At 45.1% G+C, this 12036-nt stretch overlaps 3 protein-coding genes across 3 annotated transcripts; 2 read left to right on the top strand and 1 right to left on the bottom strand.

The window, feature by feature from the left end:
• Positions 1-1361: 1361 nt before the first annotated feature.
• Positions 1362-2528, bottom strand: N7517_000003 (uncharacterized protein; the record flags this gene model as incomplete). Its single annotated transcript, XM_056717733.1, has 1 exon — positions 1362-2528. One exon carries the CDS (start codon positions 2526-2528, stop codon positions 1362-1364), a length of 1167 nt encoding a protein of 388 aa, XP_056581868.1.
• A 5365-nt stretch (positions 2529-7893) lies between these two features.
• On the top strand, positions 7894-8799 carry N7517_000002 (DUF3716 domain-containing protein; the record flags this gene model as incomplete). Its single annotated transcript, XM_056717732.1, has 1 exon — positions 7894-8799. The coding sequence occupies one exon, from the start codon at positions 7894-7896 to the stop codon at positions 8797-8799; it is 906 nt and encodes a 301-aa protein (XP_056581867.1).
• A 1829-nt stretch (positions 8800-10628) lies between these two features.
• Positions 10629-11333, top strand: N7517_000001 (uncharacterized protein; the record flags this gene model as incomplete). Its single annotated transcript, XM_056717731.1, has 2 exons — positions 10629-10934; positions 10989-11333. 2 exons carry the CDS (start codon positions 10629-10631, stop codon positions 11331-11333), a joined length of 651 nt encoding a protein of 216 aa, XP_056581866.1.
• Positions 11334-12036: the final 703 nt, after the last annotated feature.

The following is a 12036-nucleotide window of genomic DNA, read 5'->3' as shown; positions in this document are numbered from 1 at the left end:
TGGGTCTGATCATCCTTATAGAGATTTCAGGCTTCGTATTACGTGTCTCGGCGTACATAAGGTAGAAGATGCCGCGCGCTATATTGCATTATTGATTTTCGTGCGCAAGCTGCATTACACAGCGAGGCGCGCAACATAAATTCTCTGGCGACATCCCCTCTTTTTCATTCAAATTGGGCCAATTGATTGGGGAGCCAGTAGGACAAATCGATATGGCCCCAGCTCTTGGGCCTATCGCCCTCGTCCGAGTCAAATACGATTATGGTGACCCTGATTTGCTGGGCACAGACGACAAATAGCAGAGGGAATATGGGTCGTCCATTTCCGCAGAGCTATATGGTGGTGAAGGCTTTGACGCAAGACAGTCACTATTGCAGCTTACACAACGAAGATGTATCACTTGCAAACCAATCAGTGACCAGCTTGAAGCACCAAATGGTCCCCTGCCTAGCTAAAAACACACTAAACTAGTCTGATCTATGGCACGTGGCTCTCGCGCTCTCAGCCGTTCAATGAGGTTATATAAACGTGTCTCTAATTGTGATTTAGTATGTACTATCAATAAAGAGTGAAAACAAGGTTCCGGCGTTTCAAGGCCTTGTTCTAGCCGACCGAAAATGCTGAATGAAGTCGACCGACCAATGCATCTTTCAGACGACATAAGTTTTAAAAAGTGACAATATATTACTTATAATAAGTAGATTATCAGGGGGGTGTTGAAGTCTTTGCTGCGTCACTGAAAATATATCTACAATTTTTTCAAGCGAGCTTTAACCAAACCAAAAAACAGCACTTTTATCACTTCAAAATTGGCATTTAAATAAGTAATTCACAACAACAAAGAAGGAATATTTCAGATCACTCTTAATTTTTCGAAGGGGTATACTCGAAAAGCAATAGCGGTTCAAAATATAACCCCGAAGTGATGTACAAGACAGTATGTTATTTTGATGACAGAGCAGTTTTATGATTCCAATTATGCAAAAAGTGGGTTGAGTTGGGCCGAGGTTGGGTTATACTGGGTCCGGGATGGGCTCTGGGTTCAGAACCTGCGACCCAAATCCGGTTATGCCGAAGTCTAGACCGGACAGAGAGAAGTGTTACTCGGCAATTAGTTATGATAAGATAAGTTTGTTCATCGGAAGACTAAAAGATAAAAAAAGAGGGAGCGCATCTAGCTAATAGACTCAACAAAAGTCTCACTGGCCAATCAGCATCACGTTCACCATACCGTCTTTCCCATTCGGCCATGAAGTCACGTGCATGAGTATAGCTAGAAGAATGAGGTGAGAGATCGAGCGAGCTAGCTACCAAACAGTCCTATCAGACAGGCGGTGAATGTCGACAGAAATCGCCAGTATTTAGTTAGAACACGTTTGAAAGTAGCCATTGTCGACGAAATGCTCATAATTCCAATAGTCACGTTGAGCCCCCTGCCCATCAACTGTTTCATTTCCGGTAAACTTCCAAGTCCAGTAGGATGAGCCCTGGCCATAATTGTGGAAAGTCTCCAATCCAAAGTTCACATTTTGCGCACGTCGTGAGTAAGAATTCTTTTGAAAAGCCTGAATAGACCATTCTCCGACAAATACCGGGAACTTTCCATCACCAGTCATCGTCTTGGCATCCGAACGAAGAAATGATGGAAGATTCAGGGATGTGGTGTTTCGGCCGGCAAAGTAGTAATTATGCACGTCGAAAACCAGATTCTCATTACCAGTGAAATTGCCGGACCAATACTTCTCGTTCTTGAAACTGCCCTGGAACATAACCGGAATTTGGCCATTCACACTGGCCACACGATCAAGCACAGCGTGGATATATCTCAAAACCCACTCAGCGCCCTCGTCAGAAAGGGCAGCGGGGGTTCCGAAAACCGACAGGTTGTGGTTATCGGCAGGTTCGTTCAGAGGTTCGAGTGTATAAGACTCCGGGTGACCGGAGTTTTGGATGAACGATATAACGGCATCTATGACTCGCATCGAGTAATCGAAATGAGTCTGATTGAAAAACCAGTCCCAATGACCAACAGCCTCGCCAATGGTCAATCCATTGACACCACCAGGAAGAGCATGCACATCGATAATAATATGCATCCCGTGCTTTTCAATCGCGTAGGTGGCGATGTCATTCAAGTATGAAGTCTGGTTACCCGAATAAAGATGAGATCCTGGAAACTGGATCCAGGCCGAATAGGTTGTAGGAATTCGTAACAATGTAACTCCTGAACGGGCCGCCTTATCAATATCCAATGTGGTGATCCACGTTGCGTAACGCTTCTCCAAGACTGGCCCACATTGAGAGCCCAGGTTCCTGCAAAGGTCCCACTCGTCGGCGGCCCCTCCAGAATATGTATTCCACCAAGTAGGGTCAATGTTGGGTTCCTGTATGAGCCAACCTCCAAGGTTCACGCCGTTTGCTTTGAAGGTCTGCCAATTGACATAATCGGAGTTCTCCACTTGTCGGTTTGGTTTGCCCCAGGCACGAGAAACAAAAAGAGACACAAGATAAACTGTCTTCCAGAGCATGATGAAGGCGTGGCAGCAGATAAAGAAGAATGATGCTCTTCTTGACTTTGGTTGTTCACAAAACTTTCGTACGGGATCTAGATTTTATATCTCCCAGGCCTCCACGTTCACCTACTACCGAGCTCATGGGCCTATCCATGTTAGACTTCCACATGGGCCCACAAAGCCCACTGGGCAGTATCTAAGTGGCTGCTCATCGCAATGACAGTGGAATTCCCGACCTCTGTGTTTGCTTGACATCGGGCTGAGCTAAACTGAGGCCGCATCGCTCGGATTTTCCGACCTCCAGGATTCCGTACCAAGCCCATAAATTAGTCAGAGGTTTGCATTCCTCTCGGGCTGACCTAAACCGAAGCCGCATAGCTCGGATTTTCCGACCTTCAGGATTCCGTACCAAGCCCATAAATTATGCAGAGGTTTGCGTTCCCCTCGCAGTCATTCCATTTTATTTTGCATGATCTTAGTTCGAAGTGTCTCCTCTGGTTCATTATACCCTGTATTTCTCTTGCTGTGGGATTCTCATGTCCACCAAGTAGTGCAGCCAGGTTTCGATAGATGCAGATATGTAGTATGATACCATCCGGAGCCCTACAGTTTTTGAGTCGGAAAATCCGGATGTTATTGGAAGTGGAGTGGAAAAACCAATAACAAAGGAACTAACCAATTGAGTAGTGAAATGCCAGTAGCAAGTCAGCCGATGGCTCCAGATCCACTGGCACTTGCTCTTCCGGATGCTATGTGGGATCCCCACAATTAGTCCCAGTGGGGCTTGGGAAGAATTGCTCAGTGTATTGGTCAAGCCGCTTTCGAGAATGGCTGTAAGGGCCCGGAAAGAAAGTGGCCAGTTACAGAGAGATGACTAGAGGCCTATCAGGAGATATGCTCTACAGCAGCAATGTTCAAGCCTTGCACGAACCACATTTGCACTAGCAGATGAAATTCCTCTTTCATCAATCATTCGTGAGGTAGCGATTGGCCTAAGAAAAGTGTCGGCACGATTCAAGATGGCAAGTCAAGGAAAGAGTCAAGACAAAAACTAGCGGGTTGTTTACCAGTGGTTTAGAACGTAAAAGCGCATGGCTTTGCATTGGTGTGTGTTAAGAATAGAGTAACTTAGTGGGAAAGATATTTTTGTTAGTCTTGGGCTTTGGAGTAAACCCAAAGTAGGAACATTTGGAATATTGCCATAACGCTGCCTACTAGACAAAATTTGCACGACCGAGTCAATTGGATGGTTCAATAAGGGGAATTAACACCAAATAGATAGTTTGATCTAGACCTTGCCAAGTCCCACCATTTGGTCCCATATAGACTGCGACATCGCCCGTCCACGGTGGGCGGTGGGCTATTTGGATTTTCGAGTGCCCGTCTATAACGCCTAAGGCCTATAGGCATACCTATCCCGGGTATGCCCACTATACCCGTAGGCACGCCTATAGATAAAGACACTTATAGCCAATTAGCTTATAATATGTAGTGGGTCTACACTTAATTTAAGATCTATTAGATCTATATAAAGCACCCCTTTTACTAGTTCCCCCCGTTTTATACGGTCGTAAGTTACCTATTATAAGTTTAGATCACTTACTCTCCCTTATAGACCTAGTAGTTGTTACGGACCTACCCGTCACCAATCAACGGGGCCCTGTTATGGGGCCGTCGTACTTCGTACGAAGCCCTATGGAAGATGCTTGCTTATGCTGCGCGGAATCTGCCAAACGTTACCGCCTTCGACGGAATATGTACACATTTGTTAGCTCATGTTATAGGGCCGTCGTACTTCGTACGAAGCCCTATGGAAGATGCTTGCTTATGCTGCGCGGAATCTGCTAAACGTTACCGCCTTCGACGGAATATGTACACATTTGTTAGCTCAGGAGAACTCCTCTCCTTAACGAAACCTTCTTGTTCTTAAAACCCGTCTAAGTTGCACAACTAGGCTAGTTCCGTAACATTAGGTTTCGTTCGTCACCTTTATCGACGCTTAGTAAGGAGTTCCTACTAGTACAGAGTGAGAGACAAGATGTCTTACCAACCACGACGACATAATACCTTTGATCACGACAACCTACCAGACGCACTACCGGCACAATAAGCGATAGGAGAGATCTTCCCCCTACCACGAGAGAACGATAGGATAGAAAGGGGGCCGACCCGGCTAACTTACCCCGATATACGAACCTATAATAGATAGGACCCTAAGGAGTACGTAGCCTTTCGTACGAACTTAAAAATCAAGTTCTTAATAGATGCCCACTACTTTCACTCCGAGGAAATAAAGACCTACTACGCGTTTAGTAGGCTAGAAGGCATTGCGAGCTAGTAAGCCTACGTATAGATCTTAGTAATAGAGAATAAGAAGAAACCCCTCCTTCTCAATAAATTTTACTGTGAGTAATTTAGCAGATAGAATATTATAGCCTAATAGTAGGTTATAATATTTTATAGAGGAAGTAATATCTTATATAATATGATTATATAAGATATAGTATTGAAGGTTATACTTATCCTAAATAGGAGATAAAGATATATGTATATGGAGGAGAATATATTAAGAAGTATATTATTATTCTATTAGAGAGTAGACTGTCACCCTTTTTATAGACATTTTAGGAGGCAAATATAAGATAATATAAGATATCATATTATCTCACGATTTATGGCGATTTAGAAGTGAATCATAATATAGTTTACCACTATTAGTATATCCTTAGATATAGTAATAGTTACCAGTAATTTATATATGATATCCTTCACACCATTATACTCTACTATAATATACTATTATACCAAGAGAGACGATAAGGCTACTATAAATATCTATGCCACGACCGCATAGCAAACCCCTAACGACTAAGACTAGGAGCTAGCGAGAGATAGGGATAACGAGTACTAGGGCGCTATACAGACACTATAACAGGGCCTACGGAAGTTCCCACCAGAACTAAAGCTAAAAGTCTTAACTTCCGAATACACAATCGACCAAGCCTAGAAACTTCGCTTCCGCGGAAGGTTATAGGTCCCTAACTCTAAGCCCCTTCGTACGAAAATCATTTAGACCGTACATAACTCTCGACTCACCGGACACCTAGGGAGGGAGGAGACCTATATAGTGGTTAGCCGTGAGTACTTCTAGCCGAATATATCGATCGATATCCGGAGATTCGTACGGAACTATGACCTATATAACGGGGCGAAACCATAGCGAGAGCTAAAGCGAGGCCTCCTAAAGCCGCTCCCGGTGCTAGAACAACTATAGCGAGACGTGGCCCTCGACTTCATCACCGATTTACCACCAAGCGATAGCTATACGAATATCTTAGTAATCATAGATCGGCTGACAAAGGGAGTGATCCTAAGGCCGATAAAGTCAATTTCGGCCGAAGACTCCGCATAGGCAATCATTGATAGCCTCGTACAATAACACGGATTCCTAAACTCGATCGTCTCGGACCGAGGAACCTAATTTATAAGCCTCCTATAGGAACGGATCTACTAGCTATGTAAGGTTATACGATAGCTATCGACGGCCTACCACCCCGAGACCGATAGATAGACCGAACGACACAATAGCACGTTAGAAGTATACCTACGCCTCTTCGTACGATTTAAACAGAACGACTAGAAACGCCTACTCCTAATAGCCGAACTTACGTTAAATAGACGAGTCTTGTTACGGAACTAGCCTAGTTGTGCAACTTAGACGGGTTTTAAGAACAAGAAGGTTTCGTTGAGGAGAGGAGTTCTCCTGAGCTAACAAATGTGTACATATTCCGTCGAAGGCGGTAACGTTTGGCAGATTCCGCGCAGCATAAGCAAGCATCTTCCATAGGGCTTCGTACGAAGTACGACGGCCCCATAACAAGTCTCCGTAGTAACCGGCGTAAGCCCTATCCCATGGGGGTTGTTGCAGTCTAGTAGACTGGAATTAGGACTTTGCCTTAAGTATGGTGGATAAAAGTGGGGCCATGAGTAGACTGGAATACTTTTCGTGAGTAGACTGGAAAAGCTTCTCGTACGAGGATGAAGCTCAAAATTTGTAAAGTTCTATTCTAGACTATAAAGATTATGGTCACCGAATTTTAGAGTAATTGACCAAGTTATAAAGGTGTGGTGGCTGATTGAAAATCGGAATTATTTTTGATGGGGTGCGACCGTACGAAGGGCCAGCACTCTTCAACTTTATTTTAAAATATATATTTCAAGTTAGAATTACTTATAGATTCATATTCTAATCCATGGTATATTTATATGTTGTCCCATTATTGATTTTTTCGTACAATTTAAGCTCTAGGTAGGACTGTCAAGATTGTTTGGTCCATGGGATATTTATGCCTTGTCCCATTATTCATGTATTCATGTATTATCTATTAGTGATGTCTCGTACGATTCAAGCTCTAGGCAGGACTGTCATAATTGTTAGGTCTATAGCATATTCATAGCTTGTCCCATTGATGAAGGCTTGTCCTATTGATGAAGGCTTGTCCTATTGATGAAGGCTTGTCCCATTGATGAAGGCTTGTCCTATTAAGGAAGGCTTGTCCTATTGATGAAGGCTTGTCCCATTGATGAAGGCTTGTCCTATTGATGAAGGCTTGTCCCATTGATGAAGGCTTGTCCTATTGATGAAGGCTTGTCCCATTGATGAAGGCTTGTCCTATTATTCATGTATCATCCATTAGTGATATCTCGTACGATTTAAGCTCTAGGTAGGACTGTCACATATGATATTCATAGCTTATCCCATTGTTGAAGGCTCATCCTATTGTTGATACCTTGTCCCATTATTCATGTATCGTCCATTAGTGATATCTCGTACGATTCAAGCTCCAGGCAGGACTATCAGAGTTGTTGGGTCCATGGCATATTCATGGCTTATCCTATTGATGAAGGCTTGTCCTATTGATGACGGCTTATCCCATTGAGGAAGGCTTGTCCCGTTGATGAAGGCTTGTCCCATTGATAAAGGCTTGTCCCATTATTCATGTATCATCCATGAGTGATGTCTCGTACGATTCAAGCTCTAGGCAGGACTATCATATATGATATTTATGGCTTGTCCCATTGTTAAAGGCTCATCCCATTGTTGATACCTTGTCCCATTATTCATGTATCGTCCATTGATGATATCTCGTACGATTCAAGCTCCAGGCAGGACTGTCATAATTGTTAGGTCCATGGCATATTCATGGCTTGTCCCATTGATAAAGGCTTGTCCCATTAAGGAAGGCTTATCCTATTAAGGAAGGCATTACCTCTATTATTGTCTAGCAGATATTTAATTCTCAGTTTTCCCCCCACTTCTCTCTTTCTCTCTCTCTCTCTCTTCATCTCAAATTTCACTTTTATTTTGATTTTCATCAAGATGCCTTCTCTATACGAAACCGATTCATCCTACAGCTATATCCTATATCATCATGCATCAATATCCTCCTTCCTGCTTCTAGTGAGACCTTTTTTTGAATCAGAATATTCACTAATACTTCACTTCGTACGATCCAGGCCTCGCCCTACTGGCTCCCGCCCCCCCCGTCCTAACCTCCCCCTTGGTCCTCATACTCGGGCACGAGCTCACACACACGAAGCTCAGGCTACGTTTACCAGGTTGTGGGGGTTAGTTAATGGCAATATTAACCCGGTCGGTGGGTGGCCTACTACCCTACAATGGCTGATTGAGTTCTGTGAGGGGTATATCCAGACTGGAGCTGAATTTGGATGGCCTGTCACCTCCCCAGGTACTGGAGGGAATAACTCTCTCGTACGGTATGCTGGTCCTCGAGGTGGTGTTTCACAGACACCATTTCCAGTGGGAAGCCCTCTTTTTGCCCGTTTCGTATATAGCGACGAAGGCCGCGCCTTGCTTGCCTTGACCGGCCATGACGTCCCGTTTATGGTTGGCCGTATTCGGGGCGCCCAGATTGCGAGTATGCGCCCGTCGTACGTGAATGCTTTGCTGATACAATCTCGTGGATGGGAGCTTATTACCGAGTGCGATGAGTGTGCTGATAAGCGCCGTCGTACAGGGAGCCCCTCCCCATTCCCGATCTGCTCCCGTGCACCGGGGCATTTCGACGGAGCATGCGGCAACTGCAAGTTCCAGGATCATGGATTCCGCTGCTCCGTACGAGACGGCACTGGCAACCGGAACAGGACACGAAGAGCGGCCGCTCCCCCAGCTCGGAGCCCCCTTCCACAGTCTCAGTTGGCCATTGGGACAGCCGCCAATCCCGTCGACCTGGATGATGACGACGACGTCATCATCATTGACTGAGTAAGGATACCTTTTCTTTTTATTCCCCTATGCCCTACCCAGTCGTACGGGGCCTGTGTGCGACACCTGAGCAAACTTGCACCTTTACGTGGTGTTCAGGATAAGTAGCCTTTATGGTGAAACCAAGCAAGTTACAATAAATACAAGTTACTTTCTTATGATCTTTACACTTTACTTAGAACGTGGGACTTCGTACGACTACTGTTTATTGAACGGCGTAGATTTCTCTTTATGTCAGTGGAGAGTTTCGCATTTTCTATGGCTTCGTTCTCATGTTGTCCAGTCTTTGTTTTGCACCTGGGCCTTTGTACGAGGGACCTTTATCTGATGATGTGGATTTCTATTCTGGTCAGTAGAGAGTTTCGCATTTTCTGTGGCTTCGTTCTCACGTTCTCTAGTCTTTGTTTTGAACCTGGGACTTCGTACGAGGGACCTTTATCTGATGATGTGGATTTCTATTCTGGTTAGTGGAGAGTTTCGCATTTTCTGTGGCTTCGTTCTTATGTTGTCCAGTCTTTGTTTTGAACCTGGGCCTTCGTACGAATGTGGGATTTCTCTTTATGTCAGTGGAGAGTTTTGCATTTTCTGTGGCTTCGTTCTTATGTTATCCAGTCTTTGTTTTGAACCTGGGCCTTCGTACGAATGTGGGATTTCTATTCTGGTCAGTGGAGAGTTTCGCATTTTCTATGGCTTCGTTCTCATGTTCTCCAAGTCTTTGTTTTGAACCTGGGACTTCGTACGAATATGGGATTTCTATTCTGGTCAGTGGAGAGTTTCGCATTTTCTATGGCGATATTCTCATGTTCTCCAGTCTTTGTTTTGAACCTGGGACTTCGTACGAATATGGGATTTCTATTCTGGTCAGTGGAGAGTTTCGCATTTTCTATGGCGATATTCTCATGTTCTCCAAGTCTTTGTTTTGAACCTGGGACTTCGTACGAATATGGGATTTCTATTCTGGTCAGTGGAGAGTTTCGCATTTTCTATGGCGATATTCTCATGTTCTCCAGTCTTTGTTTTGAACCTGGGACTTTGTACGAGGGACCTTTATCTGATGATGTGGATTTCTATTCTGGTCAGTAGAGAGTTTTGCATTTTCTGTGGCTTCGTTCTTATGTTATCCAGTCTTTGTTTTGAACCTGGGCCTTCGTACGAATGTGGGATTTCTATTCTGGTCAGTGGAGAGTTTCGCATTTTCTATGGCGATATTCTCATGTTATCCAGTCTTTGTTTTGAACCTGGGCCTTCGTACGAATGTGGGATTTCTATTCTGGTCAGTGGAGAGTTTCGCATTTTCTATGGCTTCGTTCTCATGTTCTCCAGTCTTTGTTTTGAACCTGGGACTTCGTACGAATATGGGATTTCTATTCTGGTCAGTGGAGAGTTTCGCATTTTCTGTGGCTTCGTTCTCATATTGTCCAGTCTTTGTTTTGCACCTGGGACTTTGTACGAGGGACCTTTATCTGATGATGTGGATTTCTATTCTGGTCAGTAGAGAGTTTTGCATTTTCTGTGGCTTCGTTCTCATATTGTCCAGTCTTTGTTTTGAACCTGGGCCTTCGTACGAATGTGGGATTTCTATTCTGGTCAGTGGAGAGTTTCGCATTTTCTATGGCTTCGTTCTTATGTTATCCAGTCTTTGTTTTGAACCTGGGCCTTCGTACGAGGGCATGGGCTTTTTATTCTGGTCAGCGAGGGGTTTTGCATTTTTCTAGGTTTAGGCTTATATTCACCATACTACATTTAAACCTGAGCTTTGCCCAGCTACTCTGGCTAGAAACAACTTCTAGCCAATCCAGCCTTTCTTATATATTCTTGGTTATCTCATTATGGCTTCTACAGCTAGTGCTGGTCCTCCTGGAGGACCTCCTCCCCCTCCCGGATCGCTTGTTCGTACGCCAAGTGACCCTTCCCAGGTTACTCCTAGGGCTTCGAATCTCTTCAACCTTGTACGAAGGGCGACTGCAGGAGAAGGGGGTGCCGAGTACTATATTGTCCGACTGACCGCCTATGGGAATGCGGCGCTCCGAGAGCTCTGCCGTACCCCAGAGCAGCGCGAGGTCTGGTCATGGCCGTCGTACGAGTTTCTTGTGAAGATGAAGAAGGACCGAACTCCCGTTATCTCGGCTGATCAAGTACGTTGATATTTCTTTGGGTTGATACCAGCTACTAATTCTCGATCTGGACAGATCCGCAGTGCACGGCCGTCGTACGTCAATGGACTCTTGATCGCTTCTCGTGGAGTTCGTTTCCAAGGGATATGCCATCGGTCTCGCCAAGGCCACCCATTTGGTAAAAATGTCGTACGATTGCCTGGTACCTGGGAGGGATGCTGTGCCAATTGCAAGTGGAAGGAACAGACAGCGCAGTGCAATGTACGAAACCCCAACGAGCCGCGATATATCCCGCAGGCGTCTGCTCCTCTTCCACCCCCAAGCCGGGTCGAGGAGCTGACCGACTCGGACGAAGCCAATGACGACAATGGTGCTGGTGGTGCTGGTGCTGGTGCTAGTGGTACTGCTGCAGCAGTATAGATTGGGATCGTACGACAGGTATATTGGTGGTATTGGCAGCTTGGGTGAGGGGATAGGGACAATACACTAGGTAGTCAAAGTAGGAAGTTCAGGGCTTGGGATTCAAGAGTTATAGAGTCAAGGCATCGTACGAATATGAACTTTATTCACCGATTCCATATAGACTCTGTACAATCCTTCCGAGTTTAAACCAATGGGAGATATATATTTTATTGTGGGTCCTCCACGTGAACTTCTGGCTATTCCCCCTTTCTAGTGCCAAAAAAAAAAAAAAAGGCTAAAGCTTTAGACTGATGAATACCCCACTCACAAGTGGATTTTGTCTTTCGTACGATTTTGTATAAGGGACAGCCTTTGGAGCCTATCCTTGGCTATCACTCTTGCGATGGCCGAGACCAGCCCCATAGGTCCACAATTCATCTCACTCCTACCCCGATTTCCTCTAGTGGTTTGTCAGTCCTGTCAGGTAGCCGTACGACCAAAGCAGATCGCCTACCATCTTACCCACGATCCTCATCGGCTTTCTCTACGCCACGCCCAGGAGACTGCAGCGACCATAGGAACATGGGAAGGTATCTCGTACGATCCAACCACTTTACAGTACCCCCTGAGTGTCCAGGACCCAATCCAAGCTCTATCCATCTATTAGGGCTTAGGGCTTTAGGGCTTAGGGCTTAGGGCTTAGGGCTTAGGGCTTAGGGCT

This window comes from Penicillium concentricum, assembly GCF_028827145.1.
Source record: "Penicillium concentricum strain IBT 3081 chromosome Unknown utg000001l_segment0_segment0, whole genome shotgun sequence".
Classification (NCBI taxonomy): domain Eukaryota; kingdom Fungi; phylum Ascomycota; class Eurotiomycetes; order Eurotiales; family Aspergillaceae; genus Penicillium; species Penicillium concentricum.
Note: the sequence above shows the minus strand (reverse complement) of the source record. Positions and strands in the feature narration are given on the sequence as shown.